The following is a 19,507-nucleotide window of genomic DNA, read 5'->3' as shown; positions in this document are numbered from 1 at the left end:
CCTGCCATATACCTTAACAGTTGTATCAAATACAAACACTTAAAACATAAATGCAGAGAATACAACAATTAAGGTACGGTTTGCAGAAACAAAAATGTTTTCAAATTCGTTCTAAACGATGCATAATATAAACAGTATCGTAAGATTAAAGGAAGTGAATTCCAAAGAGAGGCCATTTGGTAAGAAAGAAAATGACACAGAGAAACGTCTAATTGATTTCAAAGCAGTAACACTAGGAAATTGTAAAAGGAATTGATTTTGTGTCTGGGATCTACGAAGGTAAATTACTAAGCTCCTGATAAGATCTTTTTTTTTTGTTACATTTGTACCCAGTGCTTTCCCACTCATGGCAGGCTCAATGCGGCTTACATGGGGCAATGGAGGGTTAAGTGACTTGCCCAGAGTCACAAGGAGCTGCCTGTGCCTGAAGTGGGAATCGAACTCAGTTCCTCAGGACCAAAGTCCACCACCCTAACCACTAGGCCACTCCTCCACTGTTGCTACTATTAGAGATTCTACATGGAATGTTGCTATTCCACTAGAAGTCGGCCCTTGCAGATGACCAATGTGGCCGCGCAGGCTTCTGCTTCTGTGAGTCTGACGTCCTGCACGTACGTGCAGGACGTCAGACTCACAGAAACAGAAGCCTGCGCAGCCTTCTACATGGAATGTTGCTAGTGGAATAGCAACATTCCTTGTAGAATCTCCAGTAGTAGCAACATTCCATGTAAAATCTCCAATAGTAGCAACATTCCATGTAGAATCTCCAATAGTATCTATTTTATTTTTGTTACATTTGTACCCTGCGCTTTCCCACTCACTAGGCCACACCTCCACTTAAATATTATCATGCAAACTTTAAATTTAATACGTTCTTTGATTGGCTACTAATGTCGTTTCAGATAGCATTCTTTCACTGAATCATAACACGTTAGACTACAAATTAATCTAACTGCCATATTTTGCATAACTTGCAGTCAATCTAATAGTCTCATAGAACAACCAGTTACAGACAAATTACAATAATCAGATCTGGCCAGTATTATCACCTGTACAATCTAAAAGTATCAGCTACAAAATATGTCTTAATAGCTCTAAGTTTTCTTAAGGTATAACGTTTTCCTCAAATTCATTCAGACATATGGTTGATTTGTAAGCAAGTTATCCAGTTTGACTCCTATCATTTTAGATTGAAGGTCTAATACAAACTCATTTCCATTTCCATCAATTATAAACTTGGATGTAAATCTTTTGTCTTGATCTGAGCCTAACCAGAAAAATGTAGTTTTTTCTTTGTTCGGTTTAAAAGGATGGTTAATGATCCAGGAATCTATTATAGACATATATAATTTTATACCTAGATAATATTTCAATCCAAGTTGGAGAACATGGAAGAAAGACAGTAATATTATCTGCATATATATAATGTACCAATTGAGATTTATCTAGAAGCTTGCACAGTGATCTCATCAGTAGATTAAACAATTACAGAGTGAGAGATGATCCCTGAGAGACTCCGCTTATATCTTTCCATTTATCAGACAACACTCCATCTTTCTTAACCATGTAACATCTTGTCATCAAAAAATCTTGCAACAAAGAGCTCTAGCTTGAATTCATGTGGCAGTGGCACTGGTGTATTTGCTATGAGATCATGTGGCAGTGTGCTCAGTGTGAAATCCTGTGGCAGTGTACTCAGTGTGAGGTCATGTGGCAGTGGCACTGGTGTACTCCGTGTTCGTTCATGAGGCAGTGGCACTGGTGCACTCAGTGTGAGGTCATGTGGCAGTGGCACTGGTGTACTCAGTGAGTTCATGTGGCAGTGGCACTGGTGTATTTGCTATGAGATCATGTGGCAGTACACTCAGTGTGAGTTCCTGTGGCAGTGGCACTGGTGTACTCAGAGTGAATTCATGTGGCAGTGGCACTGGTGTATTTGCTATGAGATCATGTGGCAGTGTGCTCAGTGTGAAATCATGTGGTAGTGGCACTGATGTACTCAGTGCGAGATCATGTGACAGTGAACTTGGTGAGAGTTCATGTGGCAGTGGCACTAGTGTACTCAGCGTGAAATCTCGTGACAGTGTACTCAGCAGTTTGTTCAGTGTGAAATCATGTGGCAGTGGCACTGGTGTACTCCGTGTTCGTTCATGAGGCAGTGGCACTGGTGCACTCAGTGTGAGTTCATGTGGCAGTGGCACTGGTGCACTCAGTGTGAGTTTATGTGGCAGTGGTACTGGTGTATTTGCTATGAGATCATATGGCAGTGTGCTCAGTGTGAAATCATGAGGTAGTGGCACTGATATACTCAGTGCAAGATCATGTGACAATGAACTTGGTTTGAGTTCATGTGGCAGTGGCACTAGTGTACTCAGTGTGAAATCATGTGACAATGTACTCAGCAGTTTGCTCAGTGTGAAATCATGTGGCAGTGGCACTGGTGTACTCAATATAAAACCATGTGGCAGTGGCACTGGTGTACTCAGTGTGAAATCCTGTGGCAGTGTACTCAGTGTAAGTTCATGTGGCAGTGGCACTGGCGTACTTAGCACGAGACCGAGGAACAGTGGTACAAAGCAGCACAAGTAGTGGATGTGAGACCGCTGGCAGATCCACTTTGAAGAAGTCTTTCTCTTACCTCCAGTACTCTTCACTGGGGCTCGTCCTCTTCAGGGTCTGGTTCACTATTTGGGACAGATTGAGTGTTGCCTGAGCCGAGTGCTGGAGCCCAGAAGCATTAGTGTTGTTTGATGGTGGGCTCAGCACACCAATGCAGTCATACGTGTTCCAGGAGTTGTTGCAGTACGTCCATGGCAGAACCCGGGTCATAGAGGAGAAGAAGTAATAGAAGGCAATGCTGATCACCACGTTATAGTAAATGCCGATGTATGTGGAAACCACCATCATACCGTAACCGATCCCTGCAAGAGAGGAGAAAACGATGAGGGAGAGGGAGGAGATAGCCGAAGAAATCCCCTCCAGGCTGAGCAGGGGCAGAAGAAACTGCTAAGCCATTTATCTAGATAAATTGTTTTGTCTGACAATTACCCTCTTGCACCCAGATAAAAGTCCAGTAGATGGCAGTTCGCATAGTATGTGCGCTTTTTAACCAGAGCGAGGGGGTAGGAGAGCACGGGGTAGGGAAACAACGCACAGAGATTTTACAGAAGAACCTGTTTCCCCTATCTCTCCCCCCCCCCCCCTCAAATCTCCCGTTGGATGAAAAATGGCTCTCTCAAATCTACATAGCGTATATTTTTGTCTGGACTTTTCCTCCAGGAACTTGTTCAAATCTCTTTTGAAACCCACTGTCGGTCCCCTTCACCACATCCTCAGCAATAGATTCCACAGTTTAATTATGTGCTATGTGAAAAAAAAAAACTTTCTACAATTTGTTTTCAATCTGCTTCTCATCAGTTTCATACAATGTCCTCTTGCTTTTGTGTTGTTGAAAGGTTAGACTACTGTTTCCTATTGTAAACTTCTATCATATCCCCTTCCCAGTCTTTTCTCCAAGCAGAGGAGCCCTAACCTGTTTAGTCTATCTTCACAAAGAAGTTGTTTTAGTCCTTCTCTGAACCTTTTACTCTGAACTACTACTTATCATTTCTATAGCGCTACTACACTGGACCTGAAGAGACAGTCCCTGCTAGACAGAGCTTACAATCTAATTAGGCCAGACAAACAGGACAAATAAGGGCTAAGGACAAAGAGTAGCAAGATTCTGGAATCCCGAACACTACTACTACTACTTATCATCTCTACAGAGCTACTAGACATACGCAGTGCTGTACACTGAACATGTAAGAGACAGTCCTTGCTCAACAGAGCTTACAATCTAATCAGGACAAACAGGACAAAAAAGGGACAAAGGAATGATAAGAGTGGGAATGATAAAACATGGGTACTGAACAAGTTGAGCCAATGAGGAGGCAGTTGAGGCTTGAGTGGAGGAATAGCCTAGTGGTTAGTACAGCGGACTTTGATCCTGGGGAACTGGGTTTGATTCCCACTGCAGCTCCTTGTGACTCTGGGCAAGTCACTTAACCCTCCATTGCCCCTAGTACAAAATAAGTACCTGAATATATGTAAACCGCTTTGAATGTAGTTGCAAAAACCTCAGAAAGGCAGTATATCAAATCCCATTTCCCTTCCCCCCTTTCCCTTATGACATCACAATATCAGAAGTGAGCCAAGTATCGGGCAATCAAGCCATTGTGACATCACTGATGAGGTTGGCTCTTATTGGTGGAATGAGTGGAGGAGTAGCCTAGTGGTTAGCGGAGTGGACTTTGATCCTGGGGAACTGAGTCTGATTCCCACTGCAGCTCCTTGTGACTCTGGGCAAGTCACTTAACCCTCCATTGCCCCTGGTACAAAATAAGTACCTGAATATATGTAAACCGCTTTGAATGTAGTTGCAAAAACCTCAGAAAGGCAGTATATCAAGTCCCATTTCCCTTCCCCCCTTTCCCTTATGACATCACAATATCAGAAGTGAGCCAAGTATCGGGCAATCAAGCCATTGTGACATCACTGATGAGGTTGGCTCTTATTGGTGGAATGAGTGGAGGAGTAGCCTAGTGGTTAGTGCAGTGGACTTTGATCCTGGGGAACTGTATTGGGAAATCAAGCCATTGTGACATCACTGATGAGGTTGGCTCTTATTGGTGGAATGAGTGGAGGAGTAGCCTAGTGGTTAGTGTAGTGGACTTTGATCCTGGGGAACTGAGTCTGATTCCCACTGCAGCTCCCTGTGACTCTGGGCAAGTCACTTAACCCTCCATTGCTCCTGGTACAAAATAAGTACCTGAATATATGTAAACCGCTTTGAATGTAGCTGCAAAAACTTCAGAAAGGCAGTATGTCAAGTCCCAAGTTCCTTCCCCTTTTTCCTCTCAATTTTTCAAAGATATTCTTTTAAAAATGGATATGTGATGAATATAAGAAGAATAAGATAATTTGAGAGAACATACTCTTTTGATGGGGGAATTGAACAAAAATTGTATGACTAAAATGGTATTCCTCATTGTTCCCTCCTTTTAATTATATAGAGGATTCTAATATATGCACAAAACTAACCCATTTGGAGAAATTATCTCCAGATCATTTACATCTATATAGGCTTTGAAACTTGCACTACAGAAAATATCACTATTCAGAACATGCAAGTAACTAAGAGTCTGCTAAAAATAAAGGAGGAAAAAGGACTTCAGTGACTTAAGGTCACGTCCTAGTATATCTTTGGAATAATGACCGGCCAAACTTCATCAGTCCTAAAAAAAAAATAACCCTCCTGTATTGTTATTTTCTTTTTCCATTTTTTCATTCTTTGTTATAGTCCATACATTCTGACTCTCCCATCTTATTTGTTAGCAGTGGCGATCCTAGGTCGGCTGACACCTGGGGTGGATCGCCACTGCGCACCCCCCCTGGGTGCAGCGGCGTCCGTTCCCCCAGGGTGCAGCACGACACCCCCCCGGTGCAGACACCCCCTCCCCTGTGTATCAAGTCCCCCCCGGCGCAATGAGACCCCCCTCCCTGGCGCATCAAGCCCCCCCCCCCCACTGGGTGCAGCACAACATCCCCCCTGGTGCAATGACACCCCCCCGGTGCATCAACCCCACCCCCCCTTCGGGTGCCTTCTTAGCTGCTGGGTGCAGCCGCGTGGCTCTCGGTTCCTCTGGCTCCCTGCTCCCTCTGCCCCGGAACAGGAAGTAACCTGTTCCGGGGTAGAGGGAGCAGGGAACCAGCAGAGCTGACAGGCGCACGGCTGCTCTCTACACCCTCCAGCAGCGTGCACCCGGGGCAGACCGCCCCGCCCTTGCTACGCCGCTGTTTGTTAGACTTCTGGTGTTCATATACAGGCAATTTAAAGTCACCCCCTCCCCCACCCCAATTTTCAGAAGGCAGTGGCGAGCGTTTTGCTGCTCGCCACCAGTGTTATTCCTGGATATTCAAAGCTTCAAAGCTTGGCTCTATCCGAGCTTCGGTATTGAACATCCATGTTTTTTTTTTTTTGAGCTGGCTAATGCACATCTGGTTAAGTTGATATTCAGCCCATGATCGCAAAAGCCAAACCACTTACAGATAGGAATGCTATTTATATGGCCCGATTTAAGTGTTTACTTATCTGGTGAGGGGCTGGATATCAGCACTTAACCCGACTTAGCCCCTGGAATGCCCATGTTAGCCACTTTTTAATTCGATGTTAACCATGGTGGTAATGTCTTAATTTGCATTTAACATACATTCATGCAATTAAGGTGCGTTAATAGGGCTCCACTGAAAATAATGGAGCTTCTGTAAAATAACGCATGTTAGGCCCATCTAGCCCTTCAACTGTGCGTCCTCTTGAGAAGGGAAATAAAAACAATATTTATATCTAATTCTTCTTGAGCGCAGCTTTGAAAAGGTGAGTAATTGAATTGAAAATCCAGGTTCAAGCATGCTGAGACAATGCACAGATTAAACTAAAGCTGAGAGAGCAATGAAAACTCGGAACAGAGAGAAAAAGACGGATCTCAGATTAAGGGGAATGGTACAGGTCATGTTTTATTTGATGTTCCTTGGAGATTCACTGCAAACGGACACATAAGTACATAAGTATTGCCATACTGGGACAGACCGAAGGTCCATCAAGCCCAGCATCCTGTTTCCAACAGTGGCCAATCCAGGTCACAAGTACCTGGCAAGATCCCAAAACAGTACAATACATTTTATGCTGCTTATCCCAGAAATAAGCAGTGGATTTTCCCCAAGTCCATTTTAATAATGGTCTATGGACTTTTCCTTTAGGAAGCCGGCCAAACCTTTTTTAAACCCCGCTAAGCTATCCGCCTTTACCACATTCACTGGCACCGAATTCCAGAGTTTAATTACGCGCTGAATGAAGAACAATTTTGTCCAATTTGTTTTAAAATTTACTACTTTGTAGCTTCATCGCATGCCCCCTAGTCTTAGTATTTTTGGAAAGAGTAAACAGACGCTTCACGTCTACCCGTTCCACGACTCTAATAAACATGAAGAAATTGCATGGAGCACTGGTAGCACCCCTATAAATCTACCAAAACTTAGTGGTGAGACTTCTTAGAACTCATTTATCTGCTTCGCTTTAAGCCCTAAACATAAATGGACAACTTATCTGTTTAAAGTTAGCATTGCTACTTAGGTGATCCCTCTGCAGGGATCAATTTTGGCTCCGTCTCAGAACACCCTTGGCTCCACCTAATTGTAAAGAGCTATGTTTTGGCTGGACATTGAGTTATATGGTTAAATTTCAGCTATTAGGGCCAAGCCCAATTAAAAAAAAAAAAAGAGCACTGATTATTATTATTATTACTAGTAAAAAAGGCCCATTTCTGAGAGGAATGAAACGGGCGCTAGCAAGGTTTTCATGGAAGTGTGTATGTTTGACAGTGAGTGTGTGAGAGACAGAGTGAATTTGCGACTGTGTGTGTGTGAGAGAGTGAGACTGTCTGTGTGAGAGTGTGTGTTCAAGACAGAGAGTGTGCCGCAGGGGTCCCCCCCTGCATGTGTTGGCATCCTTCCCGCTCCCCCCCCTGTGTTTCCTTTTCCCATATCCATCTTGTCCCCCTCCCCCCTCCCAGCCTCAGGGTCGTGCCCCCCCCCCCCCCTGGCCTGCAGGATCATGGGCCCTGTGGCGGCGTTTTTCTGTATCGTAGTGTGTATGTTTGAGAGTGTGTGAGAGAGACTGAATGTGTGAGTGTGACAGAGTGAGAGTGTGTGTGGCGTATTTGTGCGAGAATGTGAGTGTGTGTGTGAGAGGGAATCCCAGCTTCAGGGTGTTGGCCCCGCCTCCCTTGGGCTTTCAGGATGGTGGTCCCTCCATCTGCCGGCGTTTTTCCCCCTTCCCTCCTCGCAGGTTGAGGTTCAAGTGCCCCCCCCCCCTTCCAGTGCCTTTCAGGGTCGTGGCGCTCCCTCCGACTGAAGCTGTCTCCCTTCCTGGCACGTTCAGGCAGGCTGGCTTCCTGCTTGTGTCCAACGTTCAGGCTGCCTGCCTGCGTCGCTCCCTCCGTGTGTCGAGTTTGTGCGGGGCGATGGGAATCCTGCGAAGTTGGGAAATGGCTGCCGAGGGGCAAGGGGAGTGAGATCGCGTGTCGCCGATGCTTACATCCCCGCCTGCCTCTCTCCGACGTTGTGCGGGCGATGTTAGTCCTCCGGAGGTGGGAAATATCCACCGAGGGTCAGGGAGATGGAGTTTGGCCGATTGTCATAGCGCCGCCCTCGACGTCATGACGTTATGACGCGAGGGCAGGCCAGACACTCAGGGCAAACCGGATATCTCTGGCGCCTCAATTTCCAGCTTGAGGCTTCAGAACGTTGGAGGTGCCTTTTATTATATAGAGATTATTACGTTACATTTGCATCCCACATTATCCCACCTTTTTGCAGGCTCAATGTGGCTTACAATTCATCGTGGATAATGGAAATAGAAAAGAATGTACATTTGGTTTTACAGCAAGTTTTGGTTACATGATGGTGAAATGCATGATAGTGTTAAAGCCATAGACATTAAAGAACATTCCTGGATATCTTAGAATGTAGAGTTACGTGTGTTGTTCTTTATGATATATTTTGTCGAAGAGATAAGTTTTCAGGAGTTTGCGGAAATTGGTCATTTCGTTGACCGATTTCAGGTTACGTGGCAGTGTGTTCCAGAGTTGTGTGCTTGTGTAGGAAAAGGTTGATGCATGCATTGATTTGTATTTCAAGCCTTTACATTTGGGAGGATGAAGATTGAGGAATGTGCGGGAGGATTTTTTTGCATTTCTGGGTGGAAGTTCTATTAGGTCCGACATGTAGGCTGGGGCGTCGCCATGGATGATTTTATGGACCAAGGTACAGAGCTTGAACGTGATGCGCTCTTTGAGTGGGAGCCAGTGTAGTTTTTCGCGAAGGGGTGCTGCGCTTTCGTATTTTGGTTTGCCGAATATAAGTCTGGCTGCCGTGTTCTGGGCTGTTTGGAGTTTTTTTGAGTATTTGCTCTTTGCAGCCGGCGTAGAGTGAATTACAATAGTCCAGATGACTAAGTACCAGTGATTGTACCAGGTAGCGGAAGACATTCCTTGGGAAAAATGATCTGACTCTTTTCAGTTTCCACATTGAATGAAACATCTTTTTAGTTATGTTTTTTGCATGATTCTCAAGTGTTAGGCGTCGGTCAATGGTGACTCCAAGGATTTTTAGGGTGTCTGAGACTGGTAGACTTAGTTTAGGTGTGTTGATGGTGGTGAATTCCTTCTTGTTGTATTGCGAGGTGAGTACTAGGCATTGGGTTTTTTCGGCATTTAGTATGTATTTTAACTCCTAATTCTGACTGCACAAGTGTTTTTAAATATCGACCAGCTTCATTTAGAGATCAAAACAAGCTGGGCAATGGGATGAAGCCGATTATAATGGACAGCTTGATCCAGCTCTTTTAGCCTATATCTGCGTTCCGCTCGCCGAAACGGAGGGAGAAGAAGCTGATGACTAAAGAAAAGGTGAAATCGGAACAGGCCACCCTGTGGAGACTTTGGTTCGAATCTCAGAATTCATCCCACAGTTGCTGAATGCGGCATGGAAAGCGTTACACAACGTAGGTCTGGTCCAGAGAGAAAGCTGTGTGACACCAGCTCCAAAAAGCACAAAAGAAGGGGCTTTTGTTGGCAGAGACCCTACGATGGAAACAAAAGTCGGACACAATTCTGAGGACACGGCGAGGTATTGAAGCTTCTTGCTGCTAGCAGTTTCTAACACGATTGCTGAATTGCTGAAGTCTCTTTTTAAACTTCCTTTGTGAAATCAGAAGATACATTGGCATTGGAAAGAAAAGTTGGCTTTGAGGAGACCCTAGAGAGAAATTATTTCAGTTTGATACAGATTATTTAGACTATCACCTTTTCAAAGAAACCTTTCAGTTTATTCTATTATACTTTTTTTTTTTATAGATTTTTAATTTGCTCTTATTTAAATACTAGTAAAACAGGCCCGTTTCTGACACAAATGAAACAGGCGCTAGCAAGGTTTTCCTTGGAGTGTGTATGTTTAGTAGATGATGACCACAGAAAAAGACCTGCACGGTCCATCCAGTCTGCTCAACAAGATAAACTCATATGTGCCACTTTTTGTGTTTACCTTACCTTGATTTGTACCTGTCTTTTTCAGGGCACAGACCGTATAAGTCTGCCCAGCACTATCCCCGCCTCCTAACCACCAGCTCTGGCACAGACCGTATAAGTCTGCCCAGCACTATCCCCGCCTCCCACTACCGGCTCTGCCACCCAATCTCGGCTAAGCTCCTGAGGATCCATTCCTTCTGAGAGAGTATGTGTGAGATTGACTGTGTGTGTGAGAGAGAGAGTGAATGTGCGAGTGTGTGTGTGTGTGACAGAAAGAGAGAGAGAGAGAGTGAGACTGTTGGGTGCGAGTGTGTCTCCTCTGCCGCCCCCCCCCCCCCAGCCACCCAGCGATTCTCCTCTCTCCCCTGCCCCCCCTCCAGCCACTCCTCCACTTTAATCAGCATATATTAAATTCCCCCCACGTGCTACAGAAAAGCACCGAGCACATCCTATATAATAAAACGCACCTCCAACGTTCTGAAGCCGAGAAAGTGAAGCCTTGAAGCATTCGTGCGCTCTGTAAGGCTCCATCTCCTCAATTGACGACACTTAGTTCTGGAACGTTGCAGGAATGCTTCAAGGCTTGAAGGCTTCACTTTCTCGGCTTCAGAACGTTGGAGGTGCGTTTTATTATATAGGAAGTGTAGTGCTCAGTTATCATAAATTACATCGGCTTTGATGGCACTTAGTTATATTATGCTCCTGACATCATTGCACTGCAATCCTCCCTGCCACGTTACACTGTTGTTAACTGACTCTGTGGGTTCTATAAACCCCAAGAATTTCTTTGTGTTTACTTATCTCAGGGTTGTAGGAACTATGGTAGCTATTTTCCTCCATGTTGCTGATGGTAATCTGATGTCTCCGGTGTAACAGAATCATGTGACAAAGTGCTTGTGCACATTCTTAAAATCAGTATTTTGGAAACTGGAAAAATTAGTTACCCCAGTATTGTAAAGTGCTAATAGATTATTTAGGGTCAGATTCAGAAAATAGTGCTGAAAAAAATCCGCACTAAGCACTAGATTCTATATATGGCGCCTGAAAATTCCACACGGAAAAAAAAAATACGCCTAGGCGCATTCTGAACAGTACGCCTCAATTTTATAGAACAGCCTTAAATTTCCACGTGGTCTGTAGAATAACATCTAGCACCTCTGCACATGACCAAACGTAGTCACGGCCATTTATGCCGTGTTTTACTTGACGTAAATTCCGATGCCTAAATTAAGCGCAGAACAGGTGTATTGTATAACAACGCACATGGATTTTACAAACACCCATGCCCCGCCTATGGCCATGCCCCCTTTTCAACTATGCAACTTAGAATTTAGGCATACCACATTACAGACTATGTTTAGCGAGTTGTGCGCGTAAATCTTAATTAATGCCAATTAATACTGATAATTGTTTGTTAACATCCAATTAATAGTGCTGATTAGCTAGTTAACCAATTAAGTTTCCCGTATTGTTATAGAATATGCTTCGATATCCGCACGGAAATTAAGGTGCCATGTATAGAATCCCGGGGTAAGACCTATTGTCTAAAGAGTGATCCGGGCTGAGTTCCTATATAGAAAAGTGCTTAGAGCAGATTCCTGCTCTTACTCCTGGAATGCAAGTTGGGCATGCCCCTCCCATGGCCACGCCCTCTTTTGGGTCAAGCATTAGACACTTCGGGTGTGCAGCGCTATAGAATAGCACATAGGCAGATGCATGCATAAATACAAATTAGTGCCAATTAACATCAGTAATTGGTTAGCACCCAACTGACTAATTAGTTTACATACGTATCTGGCCTCCGTTCCCAAAGTTGTGCATTTTTGGGTGACCTATAGAGAATCCAGGGGTTACCCACTTGTCTGCATCTCAACTGACATTTTTTCTGGCTTGGAGACGTAAATGTACGCCTACATATGGGGAACTTCTAAGACGTTTGAATTTATATCAGTTATTTGGTTAAGCAGATGGGAAATGAATGCGTGTCATCTCTGCCTATGTTTCTAGTGTTATAGAGGGAGAAAAGAATATTCAGCAAACCCGTCTATTACACTTTGGTTTAACTGGATATTCAGTTGCACACTTATTTATTCATGACATTTAAACCCCGCATTAGCCCAAAATAGACTCAAGTACAATATGGCGTACAAACAAACAAGAAGTGAAGTTTTTGGTGAAGTGTATTTATTTATTTATTTGTTACATTTGTACCCCACATTTTCCCACGTATTTGCAGGCTCAATGTGGTTTACATAGTACCGTAAAGGCGTTCGCCAAATCCGGTAGAGAACAAATACAAGGTTATATTGTGGTCGGATAAGGTTGGTGTGTTTCAGACACTGTGAAGGTCCAGGGGAGGGAAGGTTGAATATTGTCCAGTACGATCTTTGGTTTTGCTGTGTTGCCGGGTGTGGGGATTTACGTTGGATCGGTAGTTATCAATGCGGGCTATTGCTTTGACTTGTTATTTTATTGTTAATCCCAGTTATTAGTAACTAAGTTTCATTGCATCAAATGGAACCTGTGCTAAAATAGCACGAGATAGTGGTAAAATAATATGTCTTAACAGGAGCCCACATTGATACCTTCCTCCCCTTAGTGTGAAGAGTTTGTCTCTGGTAACCAGAGCTGATACTGTGATGTCATAATGCCTCATTCCACCAATGCCTAAGAGCCAACCTCATCAGTGATGTTACAATGGCTCAATTGTCCTATTATTGCCTTACTTTCCCCCCTTAGTGTGTTTCAGTCTGGTAACCAGAGCTGATATTGTGATGTCATAATGCCTCATTCCACCAATGCCTAAGAACCAACCTCATCAGTGATGTCACAATAGATTGACTGTCCTATACCAGGCTCACTTTTATTACATAAAGCAGTGATTTTGATTTCTAGAGGCATTTCTTTTTCTTTAATTAAGAGGGAAAGTTATCAACGTGGGTTATTTTACTGTTAACCCCATTTATTAGTAATTAGGTTTCACTGCATCAAATGGGACCTGTGCTAAAATAACACAAGTTAGTGGTAAAATAAGCCATCTTAACAGTAGCCCACATTGATACCTTCCTCCCCTTAGTGTGAAGAGTTTCAGTCTCTGTAACCAGAGCTGATATTGTGATGTCATAATGCCCCATTCCACCAACGCCTAACTAAGATCCAACCTCATCAGTGATGTCACAATCGATTGATTCTCCTATACCGGGCTCCCTTTTATTATATATAGCAGTGATTTCTATTTCTGGAGATATTTCTTTTTTGTTTTGTTTTAATTGAAGGAGGACGTTATCAACTTGGGCTACCATCGAGATGGGTTATTTTACTGTTAAACCCCAGTTATTAGTAATTAGGTCTCACTGCATAAAATGGAATCTGTGCTAAAATAGCACAAGTTAATGGTAAAATAACATGTCTTAATGGCAGAGGCATAGCCACGAGGTGGGGGGACCTGGGCCTCCCAAATTGGATTTCGTCCCCCAAAGTCTACTGGTTTGGCTGGTGAGGGTCCTCAAGCCCTGCCAGCAGAAGACTTCTTCCAGTGCTGTTTGCCGTCACGCTGCCTGCCTTGCTTCCCTATCCCCTGTACATGCTTGGTTTTACTGAAATCAAGCATAGGCTTCATGCATGCTGAATTTAATTAAAACCAAGCATGCGTGCCACGGGGGGGGGAGGGGGGGGGGGAAGCAGGGCAGGTAGTGTGGCAGCGAAGAGCTGGCAGGGCTTGTGGATACATGCCAGCCCAGTATGTGGGGGCAGGGGGTAGAGAGCAGTGGGGAGGTGGGGCAACATATGCTCCCCCCACACACTTTGGGTTCGGGCCCTCCCAAGAAATTGAGGTCTGGCTACGCGCCTGCTTAATGGTAGCCCACATTGATAATTACACCCCTAAGGGCAGCAGGAACTCCGGCTAAAGTTGACCAATTGACCCCCACTAGCAACCATAACTTAGAGAGAGAAATATGCATGCACTCATCTGGAAACCCTAAAAAGCTAGCGAGTGGAGACAGAAATGAATTTCCTCCTGTACTGTGAAAAATACGAAGACATCAGAGCTTAATATCCTCCAAGGCTGAGAGAGAGACTTTCCACAAAAGAATGAGCAGCTTTGGGTGGGGGGAGGGTGTAGGGAGGGGAGAAGAGGAGAAACAGCAGCTCCAGCAACAGAATACTCATGTGAGAAGCACATAATCAAATATAATACACAGCACTGCGTACGTCTAGCAGGGGCGTATCTGGAATCCGGCGGTAGGGGGGGCCACAGCCAGAGAGGGGGGGCACATTTTTGCCTCCCTCCCCCCCCCCCCCCGCCGCCGCCGCCTCTCTCCACCCCCTCCCCGCCGTCAACCCTCCCCCGCTGCTTACTTTTGCTGGCGCCGAGGTCCGACCCGCAATCTCCGTTTTTCGTCTTCCTCCGTGGCCATGCTTCCAGGAAGTAACGCTGCAGTGCTGATTCGTTGAATCCAGTTCGACGTCTGACGTCAGACGCCGAACTGGATTCAACGAATCAGCACTGCAGCGTTACTTCCTGGAAGCATGGCCACGGAGGAAGACGAAAAACGGAGATTGCGGGTCGGACCTCGGCGCCAGCAAAAGTAAGCAGCGGGGGAGGGTTGACGGCGGGGAGGGGGGCCAGGGCGAAATCTGCGGGGGCCCAGGCCCCTGTGGCCCCACGCAGATACGCCCCTGACGTCTAGTAGCGCTTTAGAAATGATAAGCAGTAGTAGTCTCGCCTGTTGCGAGATTACTGCGGGAGTCTCGGCAGCCATTCTGTAAACACAGCAGTGCAACCAGGGAGAATAGCGGCAGCGGCCACTAGACCACCAAGACCCCGTGGGGGCTGCAGTGTGTGGTGGCAGGCAACCAGGCAGAGCCTCTGGGTCCTCGGGCACTGCCCAGTTGCCCGAATGGTTAGTCTGTCCCTGGGTAAATCTCAGTTGTTAATGACTTGTGAAACCTTTAGGCCACATAGGGCTAATTCTAAGCTTTATTTGGATGGAAGTGAAGTAATTTTGCATGTAGCTAAAGGTTTTTTTTCAGTTGTAGATCATTCAGGTATTTCCCCGTCCCTTGAGGGCTTATAATTGAATCTAAGTTGGTACCTGAGGCACTGGAGGGTTAAGTGATTTGCCCAAGATCACAAGGGGTGGCAGTGGGATTCCCAGCCTGGTCTCTCATTATATGGCCCTGCTCCTCCACTTTGCTATTCTAATGACAGACACTTGATGAGTTACATAGTAACATAGTAGATGACGGCAGAAAAAGACCTGCACGGTCCATCTAGTCTGCCCACGATAAACTCATATGTGTATACCTTACCTTGATTTGTACCTGTCTTTTTCAGGGCACAGACTGTATAAATCTGTGCAGCAGTATTTCCCGCCTCCCAACCACCAGTCCCGCCTCCCATCACCGGCTCCGGCACAGACCCCGTATAAAAGTCTGCCCTCCCCCATCTTAGCCTCTCAACCACCAACCCCTCTTCCCCCCACCACCCAATTTCAGCTAAGCTTCTGTGGATCCATTCCTTCTTACTGTATGTTTGTTGCATATTATTATAGCTTATGATCAGGGCTGGCCCAATCATCAGGCATGACTAGGCAGTCGCCTGGAGCAGCAGCTTCTGGCAGAAGGGGGGTGCCAAACAGCCACTGCGGTCAAAGAAAAACAATACATTCTGAGAATCACAGAAACGCAGAGAAACAACAGGAAATATTTTTAGTAGCATGGAGGGTGGGCAGTTTTTCAAATAGTTATTTTTAGAGGTGTGGTGTCAGGGTGATGGTGATTTGGTGGGGGGGGGGGGGGGGGGGAGGGTTCTAATACCCTTGCACTGATACCCTGTAGGAACTTTAAGATTGCACAGTACTCTGTATGAATCCTATTGGATTTACAGGATCTCAAACACATGGTAACCAAGGTCAGGTCAGTATTCCTGGAGTTTTCCTTGCCAAGACCAGGGCTTTTTTTGAGGGGGTACTTCGGGGTGCTGAGTACCGGCACCTTTTCCATTGTCTGCTAAAATTGACCCATGGACCCTAAGTTTTAATGAAAGAGCTCAGGCTCTACACACAAATTCTGCCTTGTCATAGATTCTGTGACTGGTTGCAGGGAACCTGGCTATTGTGGGGTGGCGGGTGGGTCCCTCAGTGATCACCCCACCCGTGGCCTAGCATTTGAGTACCAGCACCTCTTTTGCTAGACAAAATGCACTGGTCAAGATCATACTCCCATCTCACCTTTGAACATAGGGCTAACCTTCCAGACTCCGAGGCATCCTTGACTGGCAAACTGCCCAAAGGAAAGCTCCATGAAGAAAAGGGGGATTCCACAGAACACCAGCATGATGAAGTAAGGGAACATGAAGGCACCTGAAGGCAGAAGGAAGAGAGACGTTGGATGCTTCTAAACACGCCATCAGACTGACACAAGGGAGAGAAGCAGCAGGGATAGCAAAGACCCTGCAGGCTGGTTTCTGCCAGTTAAGTCACAGAAAGCTGAATTTTATCTTAAGCAGGGTTTCTCTAAGAACGCACTCCAGCCCTCGTCTTTCTCATCTAGCTAAGGTTCATCTTCTTTATTCCAGCAAGTTTAAAATTTCCCATGCATAAGTTGAACTGCTATTTGAATAAACTAGTAACTAGGGATGATCGTCATTAGCGCAAATTCAGTTTGGCAGTGTGCTTTAAAAACGTAGGTGTATTTTTACTAAGCCGTGGTAAAAAGTGGCCTGCGGTAGTGTTGGTATACGTTTTTGGCGTGCGCTGGGCCATTTTTTTTACAACGGCAGGGGAAAAAAGGCTTTTTTTCAATGTCCGTGTGATAAATTAAAAGTAGCATGTGGCTATTTACTGCCTGAGCCCTTATCGACACCCCTTGACCTGGTGGTAAGGGCTCACATGCTACATGCGTGGTACTCAAATTGCGCATGCCAATGTGGCCACACTGCCGATTACCGCCAGGAATGCCCCCCCCCCCATGGTAGAAAACAGAAAAATATTTTCTACTGCGGGAAACAGCGCACACCAACTTGAAAATTACCGTCAGGTGGGCAGAAGTATCAATTTGGCGCACGCTACACGTGCGGTATCCCTACCACCGTTTTGTAAAAGGGCCCATTAGGGTTCCTTTTACTAAGCTGCGTTTGGAGCTAAATTGCCTAACGGGGACATGCTAAAGCGTTCCACATTAGTTCTGGCATGTGCACATGCTAAGCACGTGGTAATTATTATTTTGTCATTTTTTTTGAGGGAGTGTGTCAGAGCGGAGAGTGGGCGTTCCTATGCTAATCACGGTGTGTAAGCTGGGATTTTCAAACAATCCTGATAGGTTACCAACTACCGCTGAACGTTTTTTTTTTGCGGTTTTTTTTTTGGCGGTTTTCAAGCATACAGCATTTGGCTTGCTCGATGAATGTTCAGCGGTAGCTGGTAACCTATCAGGATTATTTGAAAATCCCAGCTTACACACCGTGAAGATATAATTTGACCCCTGAGGCAGGCGCTTGTGTGCCGAAACACGGCCCATGTCGGGTCATTTTCACAATAAAAGATGGCTATTATCTCTCTCTTGAAGGCCCAGTGTTGCTTTTTTGTTTGTGCTATGTGCTTGTATGCTGTAATACCCTCTTTTTCTCTCTGTGTCACCATGCAATAACGGCCCCATCAACTGAATGCGTTTCACTAGTTTACAGTATTCTTGTTATGGAAGGGACCACTTCTCTTTATATTTTGAATTAATCTCCTCTGTTTCCCCCATTTACAACCAGTTTCTGCTTCCGTTATCCACCCGTGGTCTTCCCACAACTCCCAACTCGTTTCTCACCTCAAACTTCAACGCTTTCAACCAGGTCTGATTTTCAAATGCGTTATTTAGCTGGTTTGTTCTGATCAATTCACGCAGATATATCTGCCAACCATTCATTTTGGATATCTTGAAAACCAGACTTGTTTTTCCACAATTGAGGAGTGGTCTCGCACTGTAGAGTATGCAGCTCCTCTCCATCGTGCCCCAATTCTCCCTTACTAACCCCCCACCCACCCCCTCAGTTTTAGACAACGCTACTTACCACCTCCATTTCTGTAACAGAGATACGGGAACCGCCAGACGTTGCCCAGCCCCACAGCGTAGCCGACGCTGGTTAACACAAACTCGATTTGGTTCCCCCAGTTCCCTCGTTTCACATTTTCGTCTTGCTTTGTTGCCTCTCCAGGAACAGAGCCATTCTGGAAGAGAAAGACAACAATCACCTGGTTCCTCCATACCTTAAGTGAACATGACGGACATATTGATCCTGGAGAAAACTAGATGCTTTGCACATTGAGAGGCCATTTTACTAAAGGGTTGGCGTCAGTGGCGTAGCCAAGGGTGGGCCCAGGCCCACCCAGTAGCAGCACATCTATGATGTGGTTGGCAGGGATTCCCAAGCCCCACTAGCTAAAAACTCCCAACAACTGTCCCTCCTGCATACCTTGTAAATACTACTACTACTTAACATTTCTAAAGCGCTACTAGGGTTACGCAGCACTGTACAATTTAACTTAAAAGGACAGTCCCTGCTCAAAGAGCTTACAATCTAAAGGACAAGTGAATAGTCAGTTCAATAGGGGCAGTCAAATTGGGGCAGATCTTCGCCCGCAGCAAGCAGCGACGGATACATATTGCTCGCACCAGCCCCACCGCCTTCCCTCTGACGTATTCCCACCTATGTGGAAACAGGAAGTTGCTTCAGTGAGAAGGCAGTGGGGCCAACATGAGCAGTGTGCATTAGTTGCTGCTCGCTGCCAGTGAAAATCTGCTATTTAAAAGGTATGGGGGGAGGGGGATGTTTGAGAGACCATATGGCATGCAGGCGAGAGAAGGAGAGACAAACTCACCTGTGGGACTGGGTGGGGTTCTTCTGCCCACCCATCTTGGGCCCAGGCCCACCCAAAATTGGGTGTCTGGCTATGCCCCTGGTTGGCGTGTGGCAACAGTCTTGCCATGCGCCAATCTGGAACAACCATTGGAGCCCGGCAATAGTTCCTACCCCCAGCGCGTGCCATATCCAACGCTACAAAAATCTTTTCTCTTTTTGTAGCATTGGTGCTTACCCGGCGAGTTAGGGCGAGAACACTTACTGCCACCTCACTGGATGGCGGTAAGTGCTGCCCCCCTGAAATGGCCACACGGTAAGTGGTTCACTTACCGCATGGCCATTTCTTTTCCAGAAAACAAAGACGGTTTTTTACCCGTCGCGGTAAACAGGGGCCTCAGAGCGCATCAAAAACACGCACTGACACTGGCGCAGGCCCCCTTTTACTGCAGCTTAGTAAAAGGAACCCTCAGTTTCCTTTTTGGGACCAACAGAAAAATGAACGAGAGATAATGCTCAGCATTCAAGACTACAT

The 19,507-nt window shown here is 45.6% G+C and overlaps 1 protein-coding gene across 1 annotated transcript in view; it reads right to left on the bottom strand.

The window, feature by feature from the left end:
• SLC6A9 (solute carrier family 6 member 9) overlaps positions 1-19,507 on the bottom strand; it is a 193,682-nt gene that overhangs the window by 47,976 nt on the left and 126,199 nt on the right. The window contains exons 3-5 of the mRNA XM_030207231.1: positions 18,187-18,343; positions 16,358-16,489; positions 2,639-2,921 (exon numbers count right to left, since the gene is read on the bottom strand). Coding sequence (XP_030063091.1) covers positions 2,639-2,921; positions 16,358-16,489; positions 18,187-18,343 — 572 coding nt within the window. The remainder of the gene's footprint in view (positions 1-2,638; positions 2,922-16,357; positions 16,490-18,186; positions 18,344-19,507) is intronic.

Source organism: Microcaecilia unicolor, chromosome 6 (assembly GCF_901765095.1).
Source record: "Microcaecilia unicolor chromosome 6, aMicUni1.1, whole genome shotgun sequence".
Taxonomy (NCBI): Eukaryota; Metazoa; Chordata; class Amphibia; order Gymnophiona; family Siphonopidae; genus Microcaecilia; species Microcaecilia unicolor.
Note: the sequence above shows the minus strand (reverse complement) of the source record. Positions and strands in the feature narration are given on the sequence as shown.